The sequence below is a fragment of the Gymnoscopelus microlampas genome (assembly GCF_963454915.1).
Source record: "Gymnoscopelus microlampas genome assembly, chromosome: 9".
Taxonomy (NCBI): Eukaryota; Metazoa; Chordata; class Actinopteri; order Myctophiformes; family Myctophidae; genus Gymnoscopelus; species Gymnoscopelus microlampas.
In genome coordinates, this window is record NC_139946.1 from 9,654,352 (window position 1) to 9,675,912 (window position 21,561).

Here is a 21,561-nt window from a genome sequence, read left to right on the forward strand (position 1 = left end):
ATCATTGCTATATGGAGTGCTTGTTCAGTAACAGGAGTCTCCCTGTCTCTCCAGCTCTTTGATAAACAGGACAATACATTTTCAGGACAGGTAGGCCTAAGTGACAACATTTCAGCCAATGAGAGTACCCATTTATCAGCTTCATTTTTATAGCGTTCCAGTTTCATATTGTCTGCTCATTTCTTTTTGTCATCACTTCCAATTTCACTTGTTTGATTTGCATCCTGTCTGAGTTCTCTATCTTGATTGGATAAAATTGGTCCTGACCTGAAAATGCATTTTCTATTTAATAAAGAGCTGGAGAGACATGAAGACTCATGTTATTACAACCATTACTACCATTGCATATGCCAACTGACTGTTACAACTCAAGCAATGAGTACTATCAGAATATAGTGATTTTACACAATCTTAACCAAAGAAATGAAATCCACACATACGACCTTAAAGGAAAGGTCAAACAGGTGAAATCCAATCCACTCCACTAAAATCTCCGTGTGAAATTAAATGATATCTTTGAATACAACGCCACCAAGTGGCAAACATGTGACTCTGCGTGTAGGTAACCCACTAATCCAAAACTACACCAAAGGACTACACTTCCCATTCAGCAATGTGCATACCACCGTTGCCATGTCTGCTTATTATAAGCGACTTTGGGCTTGTTTTTCTGTAAAGTCAGTTGCTTGCAAATATTGGTACAAGCTAGTACGCAATGCGATGCGTTGTGAGCTTGCAGATCAGCTATTTTCAAATAGCCAATTATGTTTAAAGGGCGAAGGGCGCGCTTCTTTTGGGCTTGTTTTCATTGACCTGGTTGCTCATTTCTCTCACAAAATATGGCAACCCTGCACTGGTAACCACTAATCCAAATGTAAAGAACATTCAGGGCATATTTGCCAGCATTAGCCATAGATGGATAACACCGCAAGGGGAATCATGGCAGGATGCCCAGAGAAACCTATAAGGGGATGAATGACTCATTCAGTCCCGACCTCTAGTGACCCAGTCAATCCCCAACTTTCCCATATATGGAGATCCCCATAGATGGAGACTACCAACCTCCCCAAGTCTGACATCATAGAATCTCCTAGACGGCTATACATGGAGATACCTGGCATACCTAGCTCTGACATCAGAGAACCCCTCCCTGAACTCCATGTATGGAGATAGCCGAAACGTCTAGGGCTGATGTCATAGTCCGAGATTTGGGCATAGCAGAGATAGCCCGCTCCATATATGGAGATGCCTGACACTACCTGACATCATCATAGTGACATTTAACCGCAGCCAACAGTATATAAAGGCTCGACGTGCGTTGAGGCTAGTTCCAGCAGTGACCCAGAGAGACATTAACTCCTTACAGAGAGAGAAGCATCGAAGAGAATCCAGCAATAGTTGATTCCCACAGCCTAAACCATCACATATCAGTTTCCCTACTTCGCATAAAGGCTTTTGGATCTGGATAAAGAATCAGTCGATTATCAGACAGTTTTACACCAAAACTACACTTCCCATGCAGCAACTCGCATACGGAAATGACGCACTAAAGCTTCCGGCGCTGTCAAGGGCAACTGGCTAACTTGTATCACTTGGTTCACACACAACACGTGCAGTAAAATAACATTATTAAACGTGAAGTTAAAAGATACCAAGGTATCTAAATGGACGGCTTTGGTTCAGACATGTCCTCTGGAGGAGCAGGTGGTAAGATGGACTCCGGGACCATCATGGAGCAGGTCAAGGTCCAGATTGCGGTAGCTAACGCTCAGGAGATACTGCAGGTAACTTCACGTTATACACAGAGTTAGCACCGTTTAGCTAGCGCCTCAATGTCTCTCTTTGAATTGCATCATTACATTGTGTTGTGTACCTGCTGTCAGTGGTGGGAAAAGTACTAACATTTTTACTAAGTAATGGTATCAATACTGCAATATAGAAATACTCTGTTACAAGTCCGGAGTTCAAAAATGTAGCCTATTGCGTAAAGGTGCAAAAGTATTGGCATGAAAATTAAAGTACCAACAAAGTATAAACTACTCATTATGCAGAATGCCCCATTTTAAGTTTTCAAATGTTTTAAAATCTTTTGAAAATAGAAAATTGCAAGCTTGTAGATCGGCTATTTTCCAATGGCCGATGTGGTTAATGTATCAATGTAATAATAATCAAAATCTACAAAGTAACTAGTAACGAAATTTTTCAAATACTTGTGCAGTGTAGGAGTAAATGTACAATATTTGCCTCTGAGATGTAATGGAGTAAAAGTATTGGAAATTGGAAATACTCAAGTAAAGTACTACAAATACCTAAAAATTGTACTTAAGTAAATGTACTTTGTTACTTTACACCACTGATTGCATCATTCATTACATTGTATTGTTCTTGTGTACCTGCTGTTGTGTTAAGAAGGTGGTATTTTAAAGTTGATTAACGTTGCCTACTTGCAATCATATCTTCATGATATATCATCTTTCAGAGAATGACCGACAAATGCTTCAAGAAATGTGTGGGAAAACCAGGCAACTCGCTGGACAACTCTGAACAGGTAAGTTACTTCATTGAGTGCCCAAAAATATATTTAACATGTGAAAATGTTACAAGAATAACCAGCACTACCAACATTATGTTACTTCATATTTCATTGACATCGGAAATCTCTCAAAACAGGGCTTTAAATAAACGTGTATCTCTGTCTCTCCAGAAATGCATTGCCATGTGCATGGACAGGTACATGGATGCTTGGAACACGGTATCTCGTGCCTACAACTCCAGACTACAGAGGGAACGAGCTCGCATATGAGCATCATCAGGGCATCTCCTCACTCACCTGCCTGCCTCTCCAGGGGTCAATCTCCAACTTGACTTATCCTATAGGAACAGGATGTTGCACCACTGATGCTAAGAACTTACCTGTTGTAATACCTCACAGACAGGCTAGCTGAGCCTGTGTATTTTAGCCATAACAATATTGCAATGAACATTTTCATTACACTGAGGATTATTGTTTGGCTATGATTGACTATTGTTGTTCCAAGTGAGTGCATTTTTTTCCTATTATGTAATACATGTTTTATGTTTTATGAACAGATGGTAAACAACTAACCTAATCTAGGCCTGTAATGAAAACAGCTGAAATCAACAAGTGATCTTATAAGTTCACTGCATGACCTAGGCCTTCTTTATTGCAATTCTTTAAGTGGATCTTTTGCTTGTATTTACCATAATTGGGGCCTCAACAGAAATGTTTTATTCCCATGCCAAACCTACTCCTGCCATCAAACAGGTCCCGAGTCCAGTCAGCCCCCAGTGTTTCAAAGCCTCTGCAGTTGAGACAGGTCCTGTGGACCGCTGGTAATGCCGGTTTTCCATCCTACCAGGAAGTTAATAACATTCACCCAGTGTAATTCTAGCTGTCTAGTCAGCGAGTTTAGTAAGCTGAACTACAAGCTCACAACTCGTCGCAGGGTGACACGTTGTAAGCTTGTAGATCTACTTTTCGGTGCGTGACACAAGCTCGCAACTAACAGTAAATCCAAGTTTTGGACCAGCCAGGATGGAAAACCAGCATTACCTGGGATCCCGAGGATTGGCATTGGGAATCACTTCCCTAAACATACTGTTGGCACAGTCCCCATTCTTTTGTCACAGGGGGTGTGTGACATAGTGAAAAGAGTGTTTGTAGGGAAAAGTGAAAGCAAGAAATCAAGAAATGAAACACCGTTGGCCCCCAAAGGCACAGAGCAGTCTTATGTTACGATGCTGTTACTCTACAGACCTACTTTCATTCACCAAAAAGAATTGAGGAACAACTTTTTGTTTTCATAACCGTGAACCCGACATTCAAGAGCCTCAAAACAGACCTATATCAGAGTACTCCTCGAGAACAAAACTGTTTTGTCTGACCTGTTTTCTCGTTGTCACCCTATCTGCCGGCGTTCACAGTAGTGGTCTTGTTTCAACAGGGTCTGCCTTGCTGCAGACAGGAGGATTGAACCCTTCTCACATTTTGAGCATGGTTTGTCTGGGAACTCAAATCCTTCTGTGATCCTGTTGACTACATGCACTGTAAGAGCCTGAGTGTTAAATAGATACATGAACACTGAGGATTTTACTGTGTATGTAAGTCAAGAGTGAAAAAGGCCTATGAACACCGTTTTCCATGTGTTTTGAGTGTGCTTGTGGGCAAAAGAACCAATAAATAATGTTAATTTTAGTGTCTGATTTGACCAGTGCATTATTTCCTGAAGGAAAAATGTCTTTTGTCTTTGACCGTAACCCATTAAGACCGGGAAAGCCTATACGTTCTTATACCTTTAAAACCGGGAAAGCATCAGTGTCATTTTATGTTGCTTTGTATATAGCAACAGGAGTTTTATTTAATGTTTTGAATAAAAAAAATATTTTCTGGAAACTTTAGAAGGTGTTTTTAAAATTGGCCTCAGATCTAAATGGGTTAATGTGAACATTTTTTCACGGTATTAAAATGACACATTACCAAGCTGCCAGTGAATGGTTATTGTACGTTTCAGCTTAGTTTATCACAGTTGCTCTGTAAACATGGATGCAAAAAGAAGCCAAAATACCGATAAATGAAGCACATATATTCCAAAGCCCACACAAATTACATAGCATAATGAATGTTATGACAATAAATAATTGAAATAAATACACAAATTCCCATTATGCATGTAGTAATAGGAAGTCCAATGGCCAGAGTTCAGAATGATGTTTCCATCGGGTCCTCATATCTCCAGTTCACATTAGAGAAGTTGGTCCCAGGCCAGATAATAGCACATTAATACAAACAGTTTTAACAGCACCCATGGGCAGTAGATCACACGACAGTAGTTTGGAGAGTGGAGTGAGTCAGATCAATGGCGTTTCTGTGCCTATACAGTATGTACTAAATACAATGCAACATGCTGACTCAGTCTATTAGCATGACTTAAGTCCTTGTACAGTACAGTGTTCTGGAGAAGAAGCACCAGGATAGTTCATCGGTCTCCACATGGAATGTAGTGATTTCCCCTGTGTATAACTTCCTTTCTGCATGACTTCAGAAAGGCAGGTATCTCGATATCCACTCCCTGATGGCCGTCACACGTGTGTACACCCCTGGGTAACCAAATCGTCCACAGCCGTGTCCCCAGCTTGTCACCCCGGCAACAAACCACTGGCCATTGCGCTGTCGACATGTAAGAGGCCCTCCAGAGTCCCCCTAGGTAAAAAGACATGGGAGGAAACACTGTCAAAACAGGGGAGTCGGGAGTGGCACCAAGTACTAAAACCTGCTCAAAGTTATCAGTCATATTTAACGTTGTTCTCTATGCAAAGAAAAAAGGAGAATAAACTGGTTGACTGGGGAGAGAGACAGACCAAAAAGAAAATGTCACTTGGATAGCTATTGGATGCCAGGTGCTTTGACCGAGACAGGAATGCATCTGGCTTACTTCCATAAGAAGATTACAGACTGAGAGGGTGAGAAGGGAAACAACGTAGTTTTAGGGGAGGAAATTCTACTCTCTCCCATCAGATAAGCGGTTCTCACTTAAGTGTAGCAGAACTCCTGAATAATAAGATCTTATCTGTCATGTCTTCTGCATGTTATAACTGCTGATGTGGCATCAAGCCATGACATGATAGTAATAAACCTTTATTTGTGTAGCACTTTTGGGAAAAAAAAGTCTAGATAAACTTTGTCTGTTGTCTCACTCTCCTGACAGAGATGTCCAAAGTACAAGTAGATGTCGTACCTACGACACCAAGGTCTACATTTCTCAATGGAAAAGTAGGAAGACCTCCTCCAACCACTGCAGATGTACTAGTTACTGTATATTGTATTAACATACTCTACCATACAGATTGGATAAACAATCTGGGTTGCAGCTTTAACATAAAATTAATGATTGATTTAAAAGGTGACACTGACTTTGCTAACCGGATCTCTGTTCAGAAGCAAGTCTTAGAAGTACCTAAAAACTCAGTCAGGCCTTAGTGCGCTCTTAACTATTCACTCTAAAAGAATTATCTACACCATCGCCCCATTTCCCAGAGCACTAGGATAATCTTTGCGTGTGGCCTTAAGGTGCTGTCTAAGACCAGTGGTGCCTGTTTCCTAAGTGAGAAAAGAACGTGATTGAGCCACATTGTACAACATCACATCTTACCAGGCAGGTGTCCCTTCCTCCTTGCATGTAGCCAGCACACATCATGCTAGAGGTCAGCCCAGTGCCGTAGGATTGCAGACAGTCTAATTGGTCAATAACGTTCACTGAAGCTTTTTGCAGTAGGTTAGTCAATGAACCTGTTGACAGAAAAGGAATGAAAATGATGCTTTTGGTTATGCAACAAAATGACAACATAATTACACCAAAATGATTGTCTTAATCCTGTTTTATTTATTTCTATATTGGTTTTTACATGCTTTTTTCTTTTGTACCCAATTTAGTCATTGCCCGTTCCCTGTGTGTATTGTGTCACTGCCAAAACCCCCTGTTGGCCTGGGGAGGGTGTAGACATCCAAATGCTTCCCCCGGGCCCTGATACACATGGAACCACCAGCCTCCTCTTTTAATCTTGACAGCGAGGAGTTTCACCCAGAGAGTGTAATGCACGTGGAGCTATCTCCACCCAGATCCCCTCCCTGCTGAATAAGCACTCGGACCAACTTCTAGGAGTCACTAGTGGAACCACAAGGACTCAATCCCCTGGCGGCTTCCCACTTGCAAATAGTGCCAATTATGTTTGTTTGAGTTCCCTGCCAAGTTAGGAATTGAACCAAGGCTGGTGTTTTTTCCGTAATGCCAGCTGGACTCCCACTGCTTTCGCATGGTTATCTATGCTTTATTCTGTGCAGTTGCTATGACCAAATTCTCCCCTTTATAATCCATAAATCAATGTTCAAAATAGCAGATTATATTAGAGAAACCTTTTGGGCTAAGGGGTGATTTATAGGTGGTCATCACCTTTCACTCACCAAAAATAAATGACTTTTTGACCAAAAACGTGTTTTTCTTGTGACCTTGTAGATCGGCTATAAACAAAATAATTTAATCTGTCACTCACCTCCTTCTCTCATGGATCCCCAGCCTGCAATGTAGCACTCTGCGTTCTTGAAGAAGCGGTGGGCGGGAGAGGGTAGACAGACAGGCTGAATGGTGTATGACATGGAGGCCGGTACGGCCAGCTCTAGCAGAGCCACGTCATGGTCCATAGTGGTGCTGTTAAAGCCTGGGTGGAGAATGATCCTCTGGATGGGTATGACCAGGGCTCCCACCCCAGACCGCAGCACAGAGCCCAAGCTCACCGACCAGCCAGCGGGGTTGGGGTTGGTGTCACTGTTGGATGGTGGGGATAAAAGAAAACGCATGTTAACCACATGAACCCCAGTGTTCCTGTACTGGGCATGTCATAATAGGTGACCGTTTTCGTCAAAAATAGGCAAACATTCTGCAAAAATGACCAACATACAAGCTCACGATGTATAGTGTTTCGATTCGTTGTGAGCTTGTAGATTTGCTATTTTCGAGGAAGAGATCGTTCAAGTGGTTAAAGGATAAGTCTGTAATAATTGTATTTTTTTCTTATAATTATAATTTTAAAAACATTTTTTTTCCTACAATAGCCTAGGAAAATAGAATGACTGGAAAATTCATTTCACCTGCAGTACTTAGAAATAACTCATATGCCGGAAGTCATAGTACTCGTCTTGGCAATATATATAAAAAAAATATATATATGTATATCTTTTTTAGCCTTTCATAGGCTATGCTGACATGAAATTAGTCCCTTGAGGAAAGATTGAGAAACTCAAAATCTAAAATAATGCCATTTACATTCACATTCGGCCATATATTGTAAATATATAGAAACAGCTGTTTGCATGAGGGAGACGGTACCTTTTCAAGCAATGTGCCGCAGTCAGCAACCATTTGCTGTGTATGAGTGTGGTCCCACAACGGTGGACTCTCTGATACTGGAGACTGCCAATCCAGGGCCACTCCCCTCTCCGAGCTGTTACGCCACCCACAATCCTATGGGAGCCCAGTGCAGGACGCACACCACAATCTGAAGCAAATGCAAAATGATTGTTAATTCTTTCCTGATTTACTTTTTCCTTTTATTTTCCATATATTGTACATTATTTGTTGGATCTTGTTTGGAGTAACCCACCACAGTTCTTTTCATCAGCCTTGTTTGGGCAGTCTGGAACCCCATCACACTCTGGATTGACCTTGCTTATGCAGGAGTTGGCACTACATTGGAAGTTCCCACTGCAGTTTGAAGCTGAGCGACAAATAACATAATGTGTGAGAGCTAGATATCAAATCACTAGATGATACTGTATTTTTCAAATCGGTGTAACCATGGTTACGTTTATAATACAGTTGGGTTATCAAATTTGCAATGATTAATACATTATTATTTCCCTCGTGGGATCAATAAAGGTCTGTCTGTCTATCTGTCTTTCTGTCTATCTATCTATATATGTATATAATTTAATTGATTCATATGTTGATTTGAAAAGTTACTGGTCTCCCTGGACTAACCAGTTTGGGATGGACGGAAGGCGACATCTGCAGCTATGGTCCTGGGTATAAGTGGCTGATTGTAGGCTCGTCCAACAGTAACTGCTACAGGAGCAACATAGTGGGCTTGATGAGGGACCAGGGTGGGGTCAGCATAGCTGAGAATCCAGTTGCGAAGCCGAGTAACCCGGGAGTAGACCCCAGGCCTATTGACCTGGGCACAGCCCACACCCCAGCTCACCACCCCAGCTAAGAAGAACCTCCCTGGGGCCTCCTCACACACTAGGGGTCCTCCAGAGTCTCCCTGGTGAAAAAATACAGGACAGGATCTGTGATTAACGGACTACTTTGATGAGAAGGAATTACTAAATACACTGTGTGTGCAGTGTAAGTGTTTTCTTGGTGTTACTCTTATTATATTTGACTATATTCTTGTTTCTGTGTTGCTTTGACTCGTCTGTTAAGCACTGAGTAACACTGTTTTTAAAAGTCCTATACCTTTCATGTCCTACCCAAGATTCGAACACAGGTCACGCAAGCTAGTGCCGTAATTAGTGTCAAGCTAATAACAGCACGACTGCTTGCTCTGGGGAGATATTGCCTTTTCACCTTTCAGGCAGTACCACTTGTCAACCAGTAGTGGTCCTACCCAACCACAGGATCTAAATATCTCAATAGAAGAACTTGTAGACCAAATTCAATTAGTAACTGTATTTAATAGTATTTTGAGAAGTTGTCAAAAACACATTTATGTGGAATTTCTATTGTGAAAAATATAACGGTTAAAGATTATAAAAATAACTTAACGTAATTGAAAAGGTTAGACATTATGACTTTAATGAATATTTCTGAAATGCGTAACATTGAACTGGAGTGGGAGGCAGATAATAATCATTTCAGCATTTAGGGGAAAAGTTTACCCATTTCAACCATAGTTCTGCATTCACATCAGCAGCCCACATTATGATGACCCCACTTGACACAGTCAAGTAACAGCTTTTAAGGGTGTAACCAGTGTCATTGCGCAATTTAAACCCTGGGTGTATATTCCAAATAACAAAAGGGAGAAAACACTATCTTGTCAGAAAATGTAAGCAGATAGCCTGTAATTTAATACTGGTGACCTTTTTTATGGGAATGTCTGACAGAAGAAAATAATCTCAGCTGATATGACATACAATCACTTATACAACCAGACACAACAATTTCCTGTTTTGCTTGATTATATATACATTGTATCCACCCTAAATACAGAATAAGTACTAGATGAAAATTGCAATGTGTTTAAGCAAGCAGCGGCAGTACGTGACACATACTGACCTGACAAGAGTCCACTTTGCCCTGCAGGAACCCAGCGCACATCATGTTGTGAGTGACAGCTCCTCTGTAGACGGAGGACTTGTTGCACATCTTGGAGTCAATGACCTTCACCACTGCCTTCTGCAGTGCAGGAGGCACGTCAGCTGAACAACAAAATGCACCAGTTACTTAATAATCTATATCTAATAAGAGCTGCTTCAAGAAGCCTGAATTCACTTTCTACAAGAGGATAACATACAATACATATGTCTCAAATACATCATGGAAAACCTTTTTATACTGTATATAATTGTCTCATTCCAGTGTAGGAAATTGGTTATTAAACTATGAAGAAAAACATTTATTAGTATAAAATAAGCATTATGTTAGTACAACCAAGTACTCCAAAATTCGACCACAGCATTAAAGGAAAACTTCACCCATTTTCATCTTCATTTGATTGTTCCTCCATGTCATTCTACTTGCTCTGTTTCAGAGGCGGGCTCAGAAACCTGCCCCATCGATAGGCAGGTTTGGTCATTTCAAACAAAATTTGAAACACTTTTTTTTTTTTTTTAATTGATATAAGAACAATGGGTCTATTTCAGCATGCTAACATTCCAGTAAGAGAAAGACTGTAGTTTCTATTAGCTTGGAATACCCATTAATGATGTTATTGGTAGGCAGGTTTCTGAACTGTCCACGGCCCGCCTCTGAGATGCAGAGTGAGTAGAAAGAAATTATGCCATCTTATAATGAGCATTTCCCATTTTCATCATTTACTTATTAGTATGGTGTAATTAGAATATGTCTCCACAGGGTGTGCATGTACACAGGTGTACGCAGGATAACATGCAGTCAAAAGACCACTATAGGAATAAAGTAAATGAATGAAGACTCACTGGTGAACTGAGTGAGTGCTCCCCACCCTGACACCACACAGTTCTGGCCTGGGACAAAGGTGTGTGATGGGGAGGGCAGGCAGATGGGCTGGACGTAAGGACTGAAAGTGACAGGAGTCTCCAGTTCAAGCACGGTCACATCGTTGTCTGTGGTCATAGGGTCGTAATCTGGGGACACCACCAGAGACTTGATGTTTATGGAGACGGCTTCAGTCTCCTCACCACTCACCAGGTTGGCCCCCACCAGGGCCGTCCACTCTTTGGGGTCATTATCCCTACAGCGAGGAAGATGAAAAGGACAATATTTAAACCACATCATCAGAATAAAATACTTTGTGTATAACAAAGTTACAAGGTGCTTTAACAGAACAAATTATAAATATACTACATTAAAACAACAAAAAACTATCTGTAAGATAAATGTATAAATGTAACCTCAGCAACTTCACCCAATTGCAAGTTTCAAAATAGAAGAGTGATATACTCTGAAGCACGGAACTGGCCTACAGACTGATTGTCTAGGAATCCAAATATGAAAACATTCTCAGAGATTATAATTGTTACTGGAAGTAACACGTCACAAAATGTCCAAACGTCACCGCCAAAAGAGGAAAAGAGCTTTAAACAATATGAAAACACCACTACCTTTGGAAGCATGCAACATTGCAATGATTTTAAAAGACTCCAAGATGACTGATTGCATTACTGGTGACTGACATAATGGTAGCGTACCTCTCAAAACAATGTGCTGCACTGACTAGCCAACGTTCATTGATGATGGAGGCTCCACATGTGTGACGTCCATGGAGTTTCAGACTAACTTGCCATGGCAGCTCCCCACGCCGAGCATCCTCTCCACCCACAACACGACTCCCCATGGCAGGACGGGTGCCACAGGCTACGGTGAGAGTTGGAAAGATGGCGAGAGGGAGACAGTCAAAGATAGAGGGAGGAAAGGAGGAGGATTAAATCATGTGAAAGAGTTATTCATTACTGTTTTATGTGTTTTAGCTTATGTAGTGTATTTAGTTGTTTTTTTATTTTATTTCTTGTGCAGCACTTTGGTAACCGTGCGTTGTAAAATGTGCTATATAAATAAAGTGGATTGGATTGGACTCAATTATCAAACAATTATTATATTATTATATTTAAAGTTTGACCTGTGTATGCTGCCGCTGATAATGGTACTTTAAATAATATATATGCCATTTTCATCGGCAGAATATTATATCAGCATGTAATATAGGGTATATACTATTTTTGATATGCTATACATATACCTTATACGTATACATATCAACAAATGAGAACTGAAAACCAAGTGAGTATGAAGTTTGAAGAGACACTCACAGCAGTGAGCTTCATCAGAGCCATCGGCACAGTCAGAGATGAAGTCACATTCTGGGTTGGATTTGGTCACACACTCCCCATTGTCACAGGAAAAGGTGTTGGCAGGACATCTGGCTAGAAACAGGAGAACACAACAGTGTGAGCCAGGTGAGTAGCTAGTAACATCTAGAGGTGTGCATAGTTGAGCCGTTTCAACACCCTTGTGTAGGCAAATTTGCACGTGAGAGACATACAGTCATGTTACACCACTGTTACTAGAGTGTACATTAACTGTCATTGTCCATTGTCTAGATCAGCCACATAGTTGACATCTCAACCATTCTTCCACAAAAATAAATTATAATGTTTGTTGACTTGTAACTCACTGTATCATTAAAAGCCTGCTTCAAGCTAAAAAAAAATAACTAAGACCTACTAAAGTATACATTGCATAACACGTTTTGAAGACAGGGGCAATCTCTGCTAGTGGCTAGAAGTCAAAATTTGGCCTGGACCACTGGCGTAGTGGTCCAGGCATCTAGGCTCAGTGTAGCCTGACAGCATGTCGCGAGTTCGAGTCCCGATCCCGACAGCCTTTGCTGCATGTCACTCCCCATCTCTCTCTCTCCCCATTTCCTGCCAGTCTAATGTCCTCTCAATAAAGGCATAAAAGCCCCCCCCCCCCCCCCCCCCCAAATAAAAAGTCAAAATTAGACTGCTATAGTCATTTAAGTGATTTGTCTTCATAACAAATAATCATAAACTAGCACTCAAGAAGCAAGACACAGACAAAGAATACAAATACTATAACGTGTCAATAAAATAGATTAACATCTGGACAAGAGAAGGCATAAAAGCAAATAACATGGGGGAGGAAACAAGAAAAAAAGGAAAGTAAAATAGATAAACATGTACAAAACGTGGAAACAGTCAATAAAATAGATTAACATCTGGACAAGAGAAGGGATAAAAGCAAATAACATGGGGGGGGAAACAATAAAAAAAGGAAAGTAAAATAGATAAACATGTACAAAAGTTGGAAACAGGCAAGCATTAAAAAAAAACGATTAAATAATAACACAATATGAGTAATAAGAAATGGATCACATCACAAACAAACAAACCTTGAGAATGACCTATATACTACCATTTGACCTGCAGTAGTGACACTTGTAGAACAAATACTTACACATCATTTCATCTCCAATAGTATAGAATGACTTTCCACTGGTCCCTTTGAAAAACAAAGTAGGAAAAAGAGAAAGGTAAGTTATTGTTTGCTAATGCGACATACATTTATTTAAAGGTTTCAACAAAACCATTACTCTATTTCAGCAACATATTATTTAATGTGTCTGAGAGTCATTCTAACATCATACAATTGGAGACCCTTGGATCACACTGGACCAATTACTATACAGTCAGCTGAAAACGTTATAGCTTAAGTACCCAGTAAAACGATAGCGTTGATCTCTCCAAACTCAGGCACCATCAGGGGCTTCCCATGCAATGCTGAACTGAGCCCCACCCTCAGCACGTCCTGGACAAAATTCTCACTGTATGGCTGGATCTTAGATACCCTGAAGACCAGCCTAAACGTTGCCATCACATCATCGTTGATGTTACTAGAAAGAGAAGAAAAACACAACATGGTCTGCCATTATGTCTGTCCACTTCACTAGAAGAATCAAGAAGGTATATTTGTCACTACTCATACTGGTAGAAGCAGTGACATGCTAGTGTGGCTGCAATGCTGTACTACCAGTAACACAACAACAACAAAAACAATAATCCTGATATGATATGAAAAAGAAAGAAAAGAAAAATAAGATAATAATAATAATGCAATGCAAAAATGCTAGAAATACTAATAAGGAATGGGATAAAGATACAGCCCCATGAGCAGTGGAAGGGTTTAGGGGGTATTCTGGATTTATAGAAGCATGTGCAATAAGGCATAATCGTATTTATACAGATACATTTGTATTGTGCAGTATCGATTTGAGTTTAGAATACAATTGTTTATTTCGTTTTTCGTCTCTATTAGCCTAATTTTACTAGCCTGGTAAACCCTCCCGAGATTTCCGGAGGGAGGGTTTACCAGGCTATAATTTTACACTTCTTTACTCAAATAATAGCTTCCACGTGTTGGCTTTCACTTACCCATAGGCAACAATACTGCAAGCGACATAGTGATGTGATACTGATGAGGCAATGAAGACATTTTTTATCTGCAAGAAATACAGGGGGGGGGGGTTCGGGTGTTCACAGTTTAATACAATAATGAATGAAAAATCAGTATACCATGCACCTTGAGGAGTAAAAGGCAGTTATTTCTAACCTTGTTCTTTAAAACTGAGGTCAGCACTATAGAGTAGCCAGAGTCGTCGTCCTGCAGTTTGGGGTCATACTTCAAACCCCTTAATTCCACTGTCTCCATGAAGTAATGCTGCTCCTTCACTAGGTATGCTGAAAATGACACAAGACGAAATAATAATAGGATTTTATACATCCATGAAAAAACAACTTCATGTTCATTGCTCACCATTACAAAAACACACCCTTTTTAATGTTACTGTTTAGAGAATAAAATGCCATCATCAATAATAGCATATCATGCAGTGTTTTACTTTTAAGTGTCTGTGAATTCTGAAATAGCAAACATCTCCTTTTTAGAATAAACTATAACAAATGGTGTTTGTAATAAAAATGCAACAAGCTAAAAAGCCTCAAAGCTTGACAGATTGTGTGGCTCTGTAGATTTACACTGAATTACACACAGACTGTAAAAAACATTACTCATTACATCATGATGTGTTCCTCTCATGGTAATGCACAGCATATTCATAAAAAAAAAACACAACTCAATTCACACATTCCTTGCCACATCTGTGAGATACCGTATCGTGAAAATGTAACTTGACCCACCTATGAGTAGGCCTACGAAGACCCCGATAAGGAGGAAGATGAAGAGGAAGGCTAGGAGGATGCTTCTGCAGCAGCCAGGGTTAGAGGAAGAAGAGGGACCTGCAGAGGACCACTTCTCTCCTCCATCTTTCTTCGCCTCCATGGTGGATTCACAGCACCAGCCTCACAACTCTCCTACCGCTGTCTTGAATATCACATTTGCTCCAAAGACACCAGGCCTAGTCTTGAGAGAAAGGGGGGGGGGGGGTTCTATAATATCATTTCCTGTACTGGATATCACCAAAAACGGATCAAAGACAGAGAGGATGTCAGTAGTAGGTCGTGCGTACACAGTCACAACAAGATGTAAGGGAACACCATGCCTATAGTAGGATATTCCCAACGGAACTGCATACGTGGTCTGTCTTTGACCCGGTAAAGATTTCGTCATGCACATTTTAGGCCTTACATCACATGCAAGCATCATGACCTGTCCTGTCATATGAGGCTGTGACATCAAACAATAACATGCATGGGCGGGGTATTCATTCATGTGTAATCCAGACTTTGGAAATTCACTCGAGATTACTTTCTACATCTGCCAGTGGTGTAAATTAACTAAATACATGTACTCAAGTACGATTTTTGAGGTACTTTTACTTTACTGGAGCATTTCCAATTTTCAGTACTTTTACTTCTACTCCACTGCATCTCAGAAGCAAATGTTGTACTTTTACAATAATTTGAAAACTTTATTTACAAGTTACTTTGTAGATTTACCATAGATTATTATTTAAAAACATACATTAGCTACTTCTGCCCTAAATACTTTGGTTATTTGAAAATAGCCAAAGTATGTGAGTGTTGTGAGCTTGTAGATCTGCTATTTTCAAAAGATTTTTATACACTTTAAAACTTGTGAAATTGGATATTATACTATATTTTGATGCCAATACTTTTATACTTTTTCTGAAGTAGATATCGATTACTGGACTTTTACTTGTACCAGAGTATTTCGACATTTCAGTATTGATACTTTTACTTAAGTAACAAATGTGAGTAGGCTACTTCTTCCACCACTGTCTACATCTGATCTGCATGCACACACAGAAAATAAACAAAGCAACAGATCAACTTGAAGACTAATTAAGAACCACGAGCACGTTGCTGTGAATATAGGCCTATAACTACCAAGTGTTAAATAAGTGCTTTTTTGATTGCAGGTTCACTGGTTGGCATTCAGGCCATTGAGCGCGTAAAACAGATGAGGGAGGCCATCTTGCCATCCGATTATTTATAGATGTTGAAAAGTTAAAAGTAGAAACATTTGATCATTATGTTGCAGCTTTTGGCGTATCCTATAAAAGCCACGAAGACCATGGAGAAATGAGCTAAATGCACCAGAGCATTTTTACGCACGTCAGGTGCGCTCTGCGCTGTGGGACATAAAAACAATAACGGCTTTATGTTCTACAACTAAACTCACTCACCGCCAGTGGGGGGGAGGGGGGGGTAATCAAATGTTTTACTTGAATAAAAGTACAAAAAAGTATTGGCATCAAAATATACTCAAAGTACCAAAAGTAGAAAGTGATGATGCAGGAGCAGAATATCCCATTTCACAAGTTTTTAAAAAATGTATTAAAATCCTTTGAAAATAGTCAAAGTATATAGGGCTTAAGTGGTTAATGTATGTTTTGTAATACTAACAAAATCTGCAACGTAACTAGTAACTAAAGTTTTCAAATAATTACCACTGTTCTACAACTAAACTCACTCACCGTCACCGCTTGTGTGTGTGAAGTGATAGGATAGCCTACCTCTGCGCGCTGACATTCACAAAATCCTTCGCTTCACAGTCAGTGGAGGACGCGAAGCAGACAAGAAGAAAGATGGATGGATGATGGATGGATGGATGGATGGAAGAGAAGTGACAGACAGCTATAGGGCAAGAGGTCCTGACTGTGTCTCTGGGTCTGGAGGCAACTCACCTTTATCTAGTCCAGCTACAAGTCCCCAATCTGTCCTCCTCCCACTGGTCTGGACCTTTTGGTTACACCTCGGTGTACACAGGCATTTGTCAGGATCTTGTCATTATTCCCATAATCCTCGAGTAAATAATAACAGCCGACACTACCATCATCCTCCCCAAAAACACACAAAAACAGAAAAACACAAGGGCTAGGGGGGGGGGGGGACGTATCCAAAGGATGAAAAGCTCAGTCTTCGTCAACATGCAGCCTAACCATGCTCCCTTGACACAGTGACTGAACAGCAGAGGAGGAGCATAGCGTCCTGGAATTCTCTCTCTGCACCCTGGCACCATGCCCAGGGCTCACTACGGTTGACAAACCATTAGTCTTCTTTTACCTGGACCTCCCTAGACCAGTGGTTCTCAAACTTTTTCCATGTCAAGGACCCCCAAAATGATATGTATTTGGCCGCAGACACCCATCTCAAATATTTTGTTCCAGGGACCCCCAGAAGCAAAGATTTGAGTTACAAATGTTCGCTTGAAAAATAAATGTATATATTCAAAGGTTTGCACAAAATGTTCACGATTTTTCAAAAATAGCAGATCTACAAGCTCATAGCGAGGCACTTGTATATCTGCTATTTTTGAATAGCCAAAGTAATAAAAAGTTTAAATTATTGTGATGACCCCCCCCCACCCCTGGGGGTCCCCGGACCCCACTTTGAGAACCAATGCCCTAGACTGCTTCTTCTATAGCTCTTCATCTATTTACTGTTTTTATGTCCACTCTGGTAAAAAATAAAAAGAGAAGGCTGATGATAACTGAATGAACAACATTATAAAGCACTGCTTTTAATATTAGGTCGCAATATTTGACCACCACCAGGCAGTTCACCAGTCTGTAAAGATAAATAAATACAACCACATTATTGTTTAACTTAATTCATTGCTAGTTGTACTTAAGCTTACTTAAAAAAGTAAGAAGAAAACTGGCTGCAATTTGGGCAGATTTTCTACAAATACATTTGCTTTGTCATGTTTAAGATCTAATTGAAGAAGACACACCTTCCAGTTTACATTACCTCACCCAGCTTATAGAGCTTCCAACCTGATGCAGTTAATACAATTGTCTCTTTGTTAGTGTGCAGACAGGGTTGAACGGCTTATCTCCACACACAACACACACTCCCTTTATCTCTATAATACACATTTTAACTTAGATCGCAATCAAAAACCTCTCTTCCTGTTCAACTCTGGATACAGCTGAGGTATATGAGAGAGTACCTTTTTAGAGTAAATATGATATCACTGCTGTCGGGGAGAAACCAGCCAACTCCAAAATGTTCATTTTTCAGGAAATGGAAAAAAAAAAGTGGAGTGGGTTTTGTTCATCATTGATAAGAACAGCTGAATGGAGGTTTAATACTTTTCATTGGCTCAATATTTTTTTTTTACCAACACACAGACGTAAACGATGTTCAAAACTGATTAATGGAAAAAAATGCAAAACCTTTAAAATGGAGTTAGCTGGTTTCTTGCCCGACAGCAACGATATGCAAAAATGTTACCAGCTAGATCTCTTTGGAGCTCACACGTTTCAATTACGAGAATTTGCAACTAAAGAGCCCTGACAAATGAGTTTTTAAGGGTATTTTATTATCAAAACAAAGAACAGTAAAAAGTTCACTCATTTTAGATAAAAAGAAAACATGGAATTATAGACACTGCCCCAAGCACCTAGGCTCTTTACAACTCAAAGATATTTTTTTAATCAAATTTCCACAACACAAATAGAAACAAAGGTGTCTTTTTTTTTCCAACCAACATATGACTCAACGCAACTTAAATTTGCTTCGAGATATGTACATAATCACCGTTACATGATTTAAGAAAACTAAAATTATGGTTGTGAACCAAAAACGTTTCACAAACTGCATAACGCATGTATGTATAGAATGGGATTGTGTCTGACTGTTTTAAGCCTTAGTTATACTTAGCTGCGAGTCTGTGCCGCAGGTCGAAAATAGCCGATCTACAAGCTCAGGGCACACCGTGAGCTTGTAGATCGGCTGTTTTCGACGCGTGACACAGACGAGCAAATAAGTACAAATCCGCCATTAGCCATCCTGTTGCTGGATAAAGGGGTTGGGTATCGCCTCCATGCCGTCCTGAGGACAGATGAGCACCACAGAGGTTCCTCTGCAAACCACCAGTCCCAGCTGCCTTGTGTCTTCTGTCAGCTTAAGCTGGTCATCTGGGTCTGTGCAGAGATGGAGGGTATGGATAAAGGAGAAGAGTCATTTATCAGGTTGTTAATTTGTCCTTTGGTGACTGAGAGTGCAAAGCAATTTGATTACATTTTAATACTAAAAAGAAAAGCGGTTCAAGTGGTAACATTTGCAGAATGTACTACAGCAGTGGTTCTCAAACTTAAATTTCAAGGACCCCCATTTTGAGAGTGTACAAATGGGACCAAGCGGACCTGTAAGACCGTAATGGTCCAGAACCACTGTGCCACAGTATGTCTAAAGAGCAGCTGGTCTCAGGTATATTTCACATGGGTCTATATATATATATAATGGCTCTGCTTACCTCGCATGTATTCGATCGTACCATCCAACACCAGGTTCAACAGAGGATCGAATCCTTTCAGTACACCACTGGCTGTGAACGCAGCACAACGGTGATTAGATTAGAATACACACAACTGGTAGTTGCAGGTTGCGATTTTGTTTTGTTTCTTAAAGGGATATTTCACTTTCAAAAAAACATTGGGTCATTTTATCGTCTACTCAGGCTTTTGTGAACCCCCCAGACAGTTTTTAAGTTGCTTCATTCAGTATTTAGATATTTAATATTCATTTTATCAGAAACGCCCCCATCCTATACAAAACCATTACAACTTCAAACTCCATTTTTAACATGTTAGACTCATCAAAAACACACGTCCTTGGTTCTGGTGACTCACCCTGCCCTCCTGATAGGCGAGGGGCCCTGTTTTTTTGATAACCCTTTTCATTAACTTGTTTTTAAAAAATTGAAAATGAAAAAAATGAAATACAATACTTTTTTTTTTTTTTTTTAATGCAAAGTGTACTTGCTTATTTAGGCTTGCTTCCAAAAGATTATTATTTAAACCAGTGGTTCTCAAATATTTTCATTAAAGTGTTTTGTGCCCAGAGAGCATTAGTTAGAATGTTTCAAAATTGTATGGCAAGACTTTTTGAAAGTAGCAGATCTACGCACTCACATGAGTTTGTAGATCGGCTATTTTCAAACAGCCGACGCATAATAGGTTTAAAGTGCTCACTGCTTATGTGGCCTATGTTACTTATTTTTCCTAGACCTGGTTGCTTATTTCCCTCACAAAACCTGTCATCACTGATTGTAGCTGCACCAGCTAGCTTGGCTAACGTTGCCTCCAGCTTTGATAATATGCACACACACCTTCTCGACCTCCTTGAAATTTCACTCGAATTGGTTTATCGATGTATTTGGACAGATCAAAGATACTCTCCTTCTTTTTCTTCTCTTTATCCTGCAGACCAAGAGGACACACACACACACACACACACACACACACACACACACACACACACACACACACACACACACACACACACACACACACACACACACACAGTTAGCTTGCGTGCTAACAACCAGTTAGCATGCGTCTGCGTTAAATGTTGGCGTGTCACAAACTACAATGTCCTTTTTTTCCATAGCGAGTTCAAAGAACAAAGTCACTGACTCTCAATCTGACATATGTATTTGTTTAAACGTAATAATAATAATAATGGTGAAAAACGTTCCCATTCAGACGTAAACCAGTCGAACTCACCGCCATGTTCGCAGAGTGACGCGGTAGTTCAACTTTGACCCGTGAACCACTGTTGCCAGATTCTTGTGAGAGAAATAAGCGACCATGTCTCCAAAAACAAGCCCGAATAAGCAACTTTAGGCCACATGAGCACTAAACATCGGCTATTTGAAAATAGCAGATCTACAAGCTCCCAACGCGTCACGATGCGACGTGTTGTGAGCTTGTAGATCGGTTATTTTCAAAAACTTGTTTGAAACATTCTACATTCTACAACACAAATCCTCCCTGCACGGGCAGTCGGGCACAAAACATTTTCATGAACATATTTGAGATGAACCACTGGTTTAAATAATGCATTTTCTGGAAGTAAGAACACTTTAGAAACAAGCCCAAAAACTGCAACCCGCAACTACCAATATTTACAAGCCACTTTACAGAAAAAGAAGCCCAAAGTCGCTTATAATAAGCCGACATGGCAACGCTGCCCGAGAACTCTTCCACCAATCAAATCATCAAGCGCATCTGCCTCGGGAAAAAAACATGACAAAATTATTACATTTATTTCTATGGGGGAATCTTATATACAGTATATATACTATGTTGTACACACACACACACACACACACTGGAGTATTGACAATTTTCAGTACTTCTACTCCATTACACATCAGAGGCAAATATTGTACTTTTACTCAACTACAATTATTTGAAAACTTTATGGTTACTTTGTAGATGTGGATTATTATTAAGTTAAATTAAATAGAATTATTTAATACAATTATTAAGTCATAG

General features: G+C 40.1%; 3 protein-coding genes across 4 annotated transcripts; 1 reads left to right on the forward strand and 2 right to left on the reverse strand.

Annotated features, from left to right (window-relative positions):
• The first annotated feature begins 1,541 nt into the window (after positions 1–1,541).
• Positions 1,542–4,353, forward strand: timm13 (translocase of inner mitochondrial membrane 13 homolog (yeast)). The gene is made up of 3 exons (XM_084066904.1): positions 1,542–1,784; positions 2,480–2,548; positions 2,705–4,353. The coding sequence occupies exons 1-3, from the start codon at positions 1,665–1,667 to the stop codon at positions 2,801–2,803; spliced, it is 288 nt and encodes a 95-aa protein (XP_083923030.1). The 5' UTR covers positions 1,542–1,664; the 3' UTR covers positions 2,804–4,353.
• Positions 4,354–4,514: 161 nt separating this feature from the next.
• On the reverse strand, positions 4,515–17,111 carry tmprss9 (transmembrane serine protease 9). 2 transcript variants are annotated; one of them, XM_084067116.1, is made up of 16 exons: positions 16,960–17,111; positions 14,990–15,212; positions 14,403–14,530; positions 14,225–14,292; positions 13,511–13,686; positions 13,251–13,295; positions 12,083–12,196; positions 11,465–11,630; positions 10,733–11,007; positions 9,852–9,994; positions 8,553–8,835; positions 8,176–8,289; positions 7,902–8,070; positions 7,069–7,340; positions 6,171–6,307; positions 4,515–5,221 (listed from the first exon to the last, which is right to left on the reverse strand). In XM_084067116.1, the coding sequence occupies exons 2-16, from the start codon at positions 15,129–15,131 to the stop codon at positions 5,060–5,062; spliced, it is 2,394 nt and encodes a 797-aa protein (XP_083923242.1). In that variant the 5' UTR covers positions 15,132–15,212; positions 16,960–17,111; the 3' UTR covers positions 4,515–5,059. The 2 variants fall into 2 exon arrangements, with proteins under 2 accessions (XP_083923242.1, XP_083923241.1); XM_084067115.1 differs by lacking the exon at positions 16,960–17,111 and adding an exon at positions 16,789–16,927.
• A 1,467-nt stretch (positions 17,112–18,578) lies between these two features.
• On the reverse strand, positions 18,579–20,823 carry lsm7 (LSM7 homolog, U6 small nuclear RNA and mRNA degradation associated). Its single transcript, XM_084066459.1, has 4 exons — positions 20,788–20,823; positions 20,391–20,481; positions 19,536–19,607; positions 18,579–19,203 (listed from the first exon to the last, which is right to left on the reverse strand). Exons 1-4 carry the CDS (start codon positions 20,791–20,793, stop codon positions 19,061–19,063), a joined length of 312 nt encoding a protein of 103 aa, XP_083922585.1. The 5' UTR covers positions 20,794–20,823; the 3' UTR covers positions 18,579–19,060.
• Positions 20,824–21,561: the final 738 nt, after the last annotated feature.

Excerpts from the sequence above, each read along its gene's own strand:
- timm13 (XM_084066904.1), top strand. The coding sequence starts at position 1,665 with ATGGACGGCTTTGGTTCAGACATGTCCTCTGGAGGAGCAGGTGGTAAG. Across the intron at positions 1,785-2,479 it reads ACGCTCAGGAGATACTGCAG|AGAATGACCGACAAATGCTT; the intron begins GTAACTTCACGT and ends ATCATCTTTCAG. Across the intron at positions 2,549-2,704 it reads CGCTGGACAACTCTGAACAG|AAATGCATTGCCATGTGCAT; the intron begins GTAAGTTACTTC and ends CTGTCTCTCCAG.
- tmprss9 (XM_084067116.1), bottom strand. The coding sequence starts at position 15,131 with ATGGAGGCGAAGAAAGATGGAGGAGAGAAGTGGTCCTCTGCAGGTCCC. Across the intron at positions 14,293-14,402 it reads CCTCAGTTTTAAAGAACAAG|ATAAAAAATGTCTTCATTGC; the intron begins GTTAGAAATAAC and ends TATTTCTTGCAG. Across the intron at positions 13,687-14,224 it reads TGCAGTATTGTTGCCTATGG|TAACATCAACGATGATGTGA; the intron begins GTAAGTGAAAGC and ends TTCTCTTTCTAG.
- lsm7 (XM_084066459.1), bottom strand. Across the intron at positions 19,608-20,390 it reads ATTTCAAGGAGGTCGAGAAG|CCAGTGGTGTACTGAAAGGA; the intron begins GTGTGTGTGCAT and ends CTGCGTTCACAG. Across the intron at positions 19,204-19,535 it reads TACGATCGAATACATGCGAG|ACCCAGATGACCAGCTTAAG; the intron begins GTAAGCAGAGCC and ends ATCTCTGCACAG.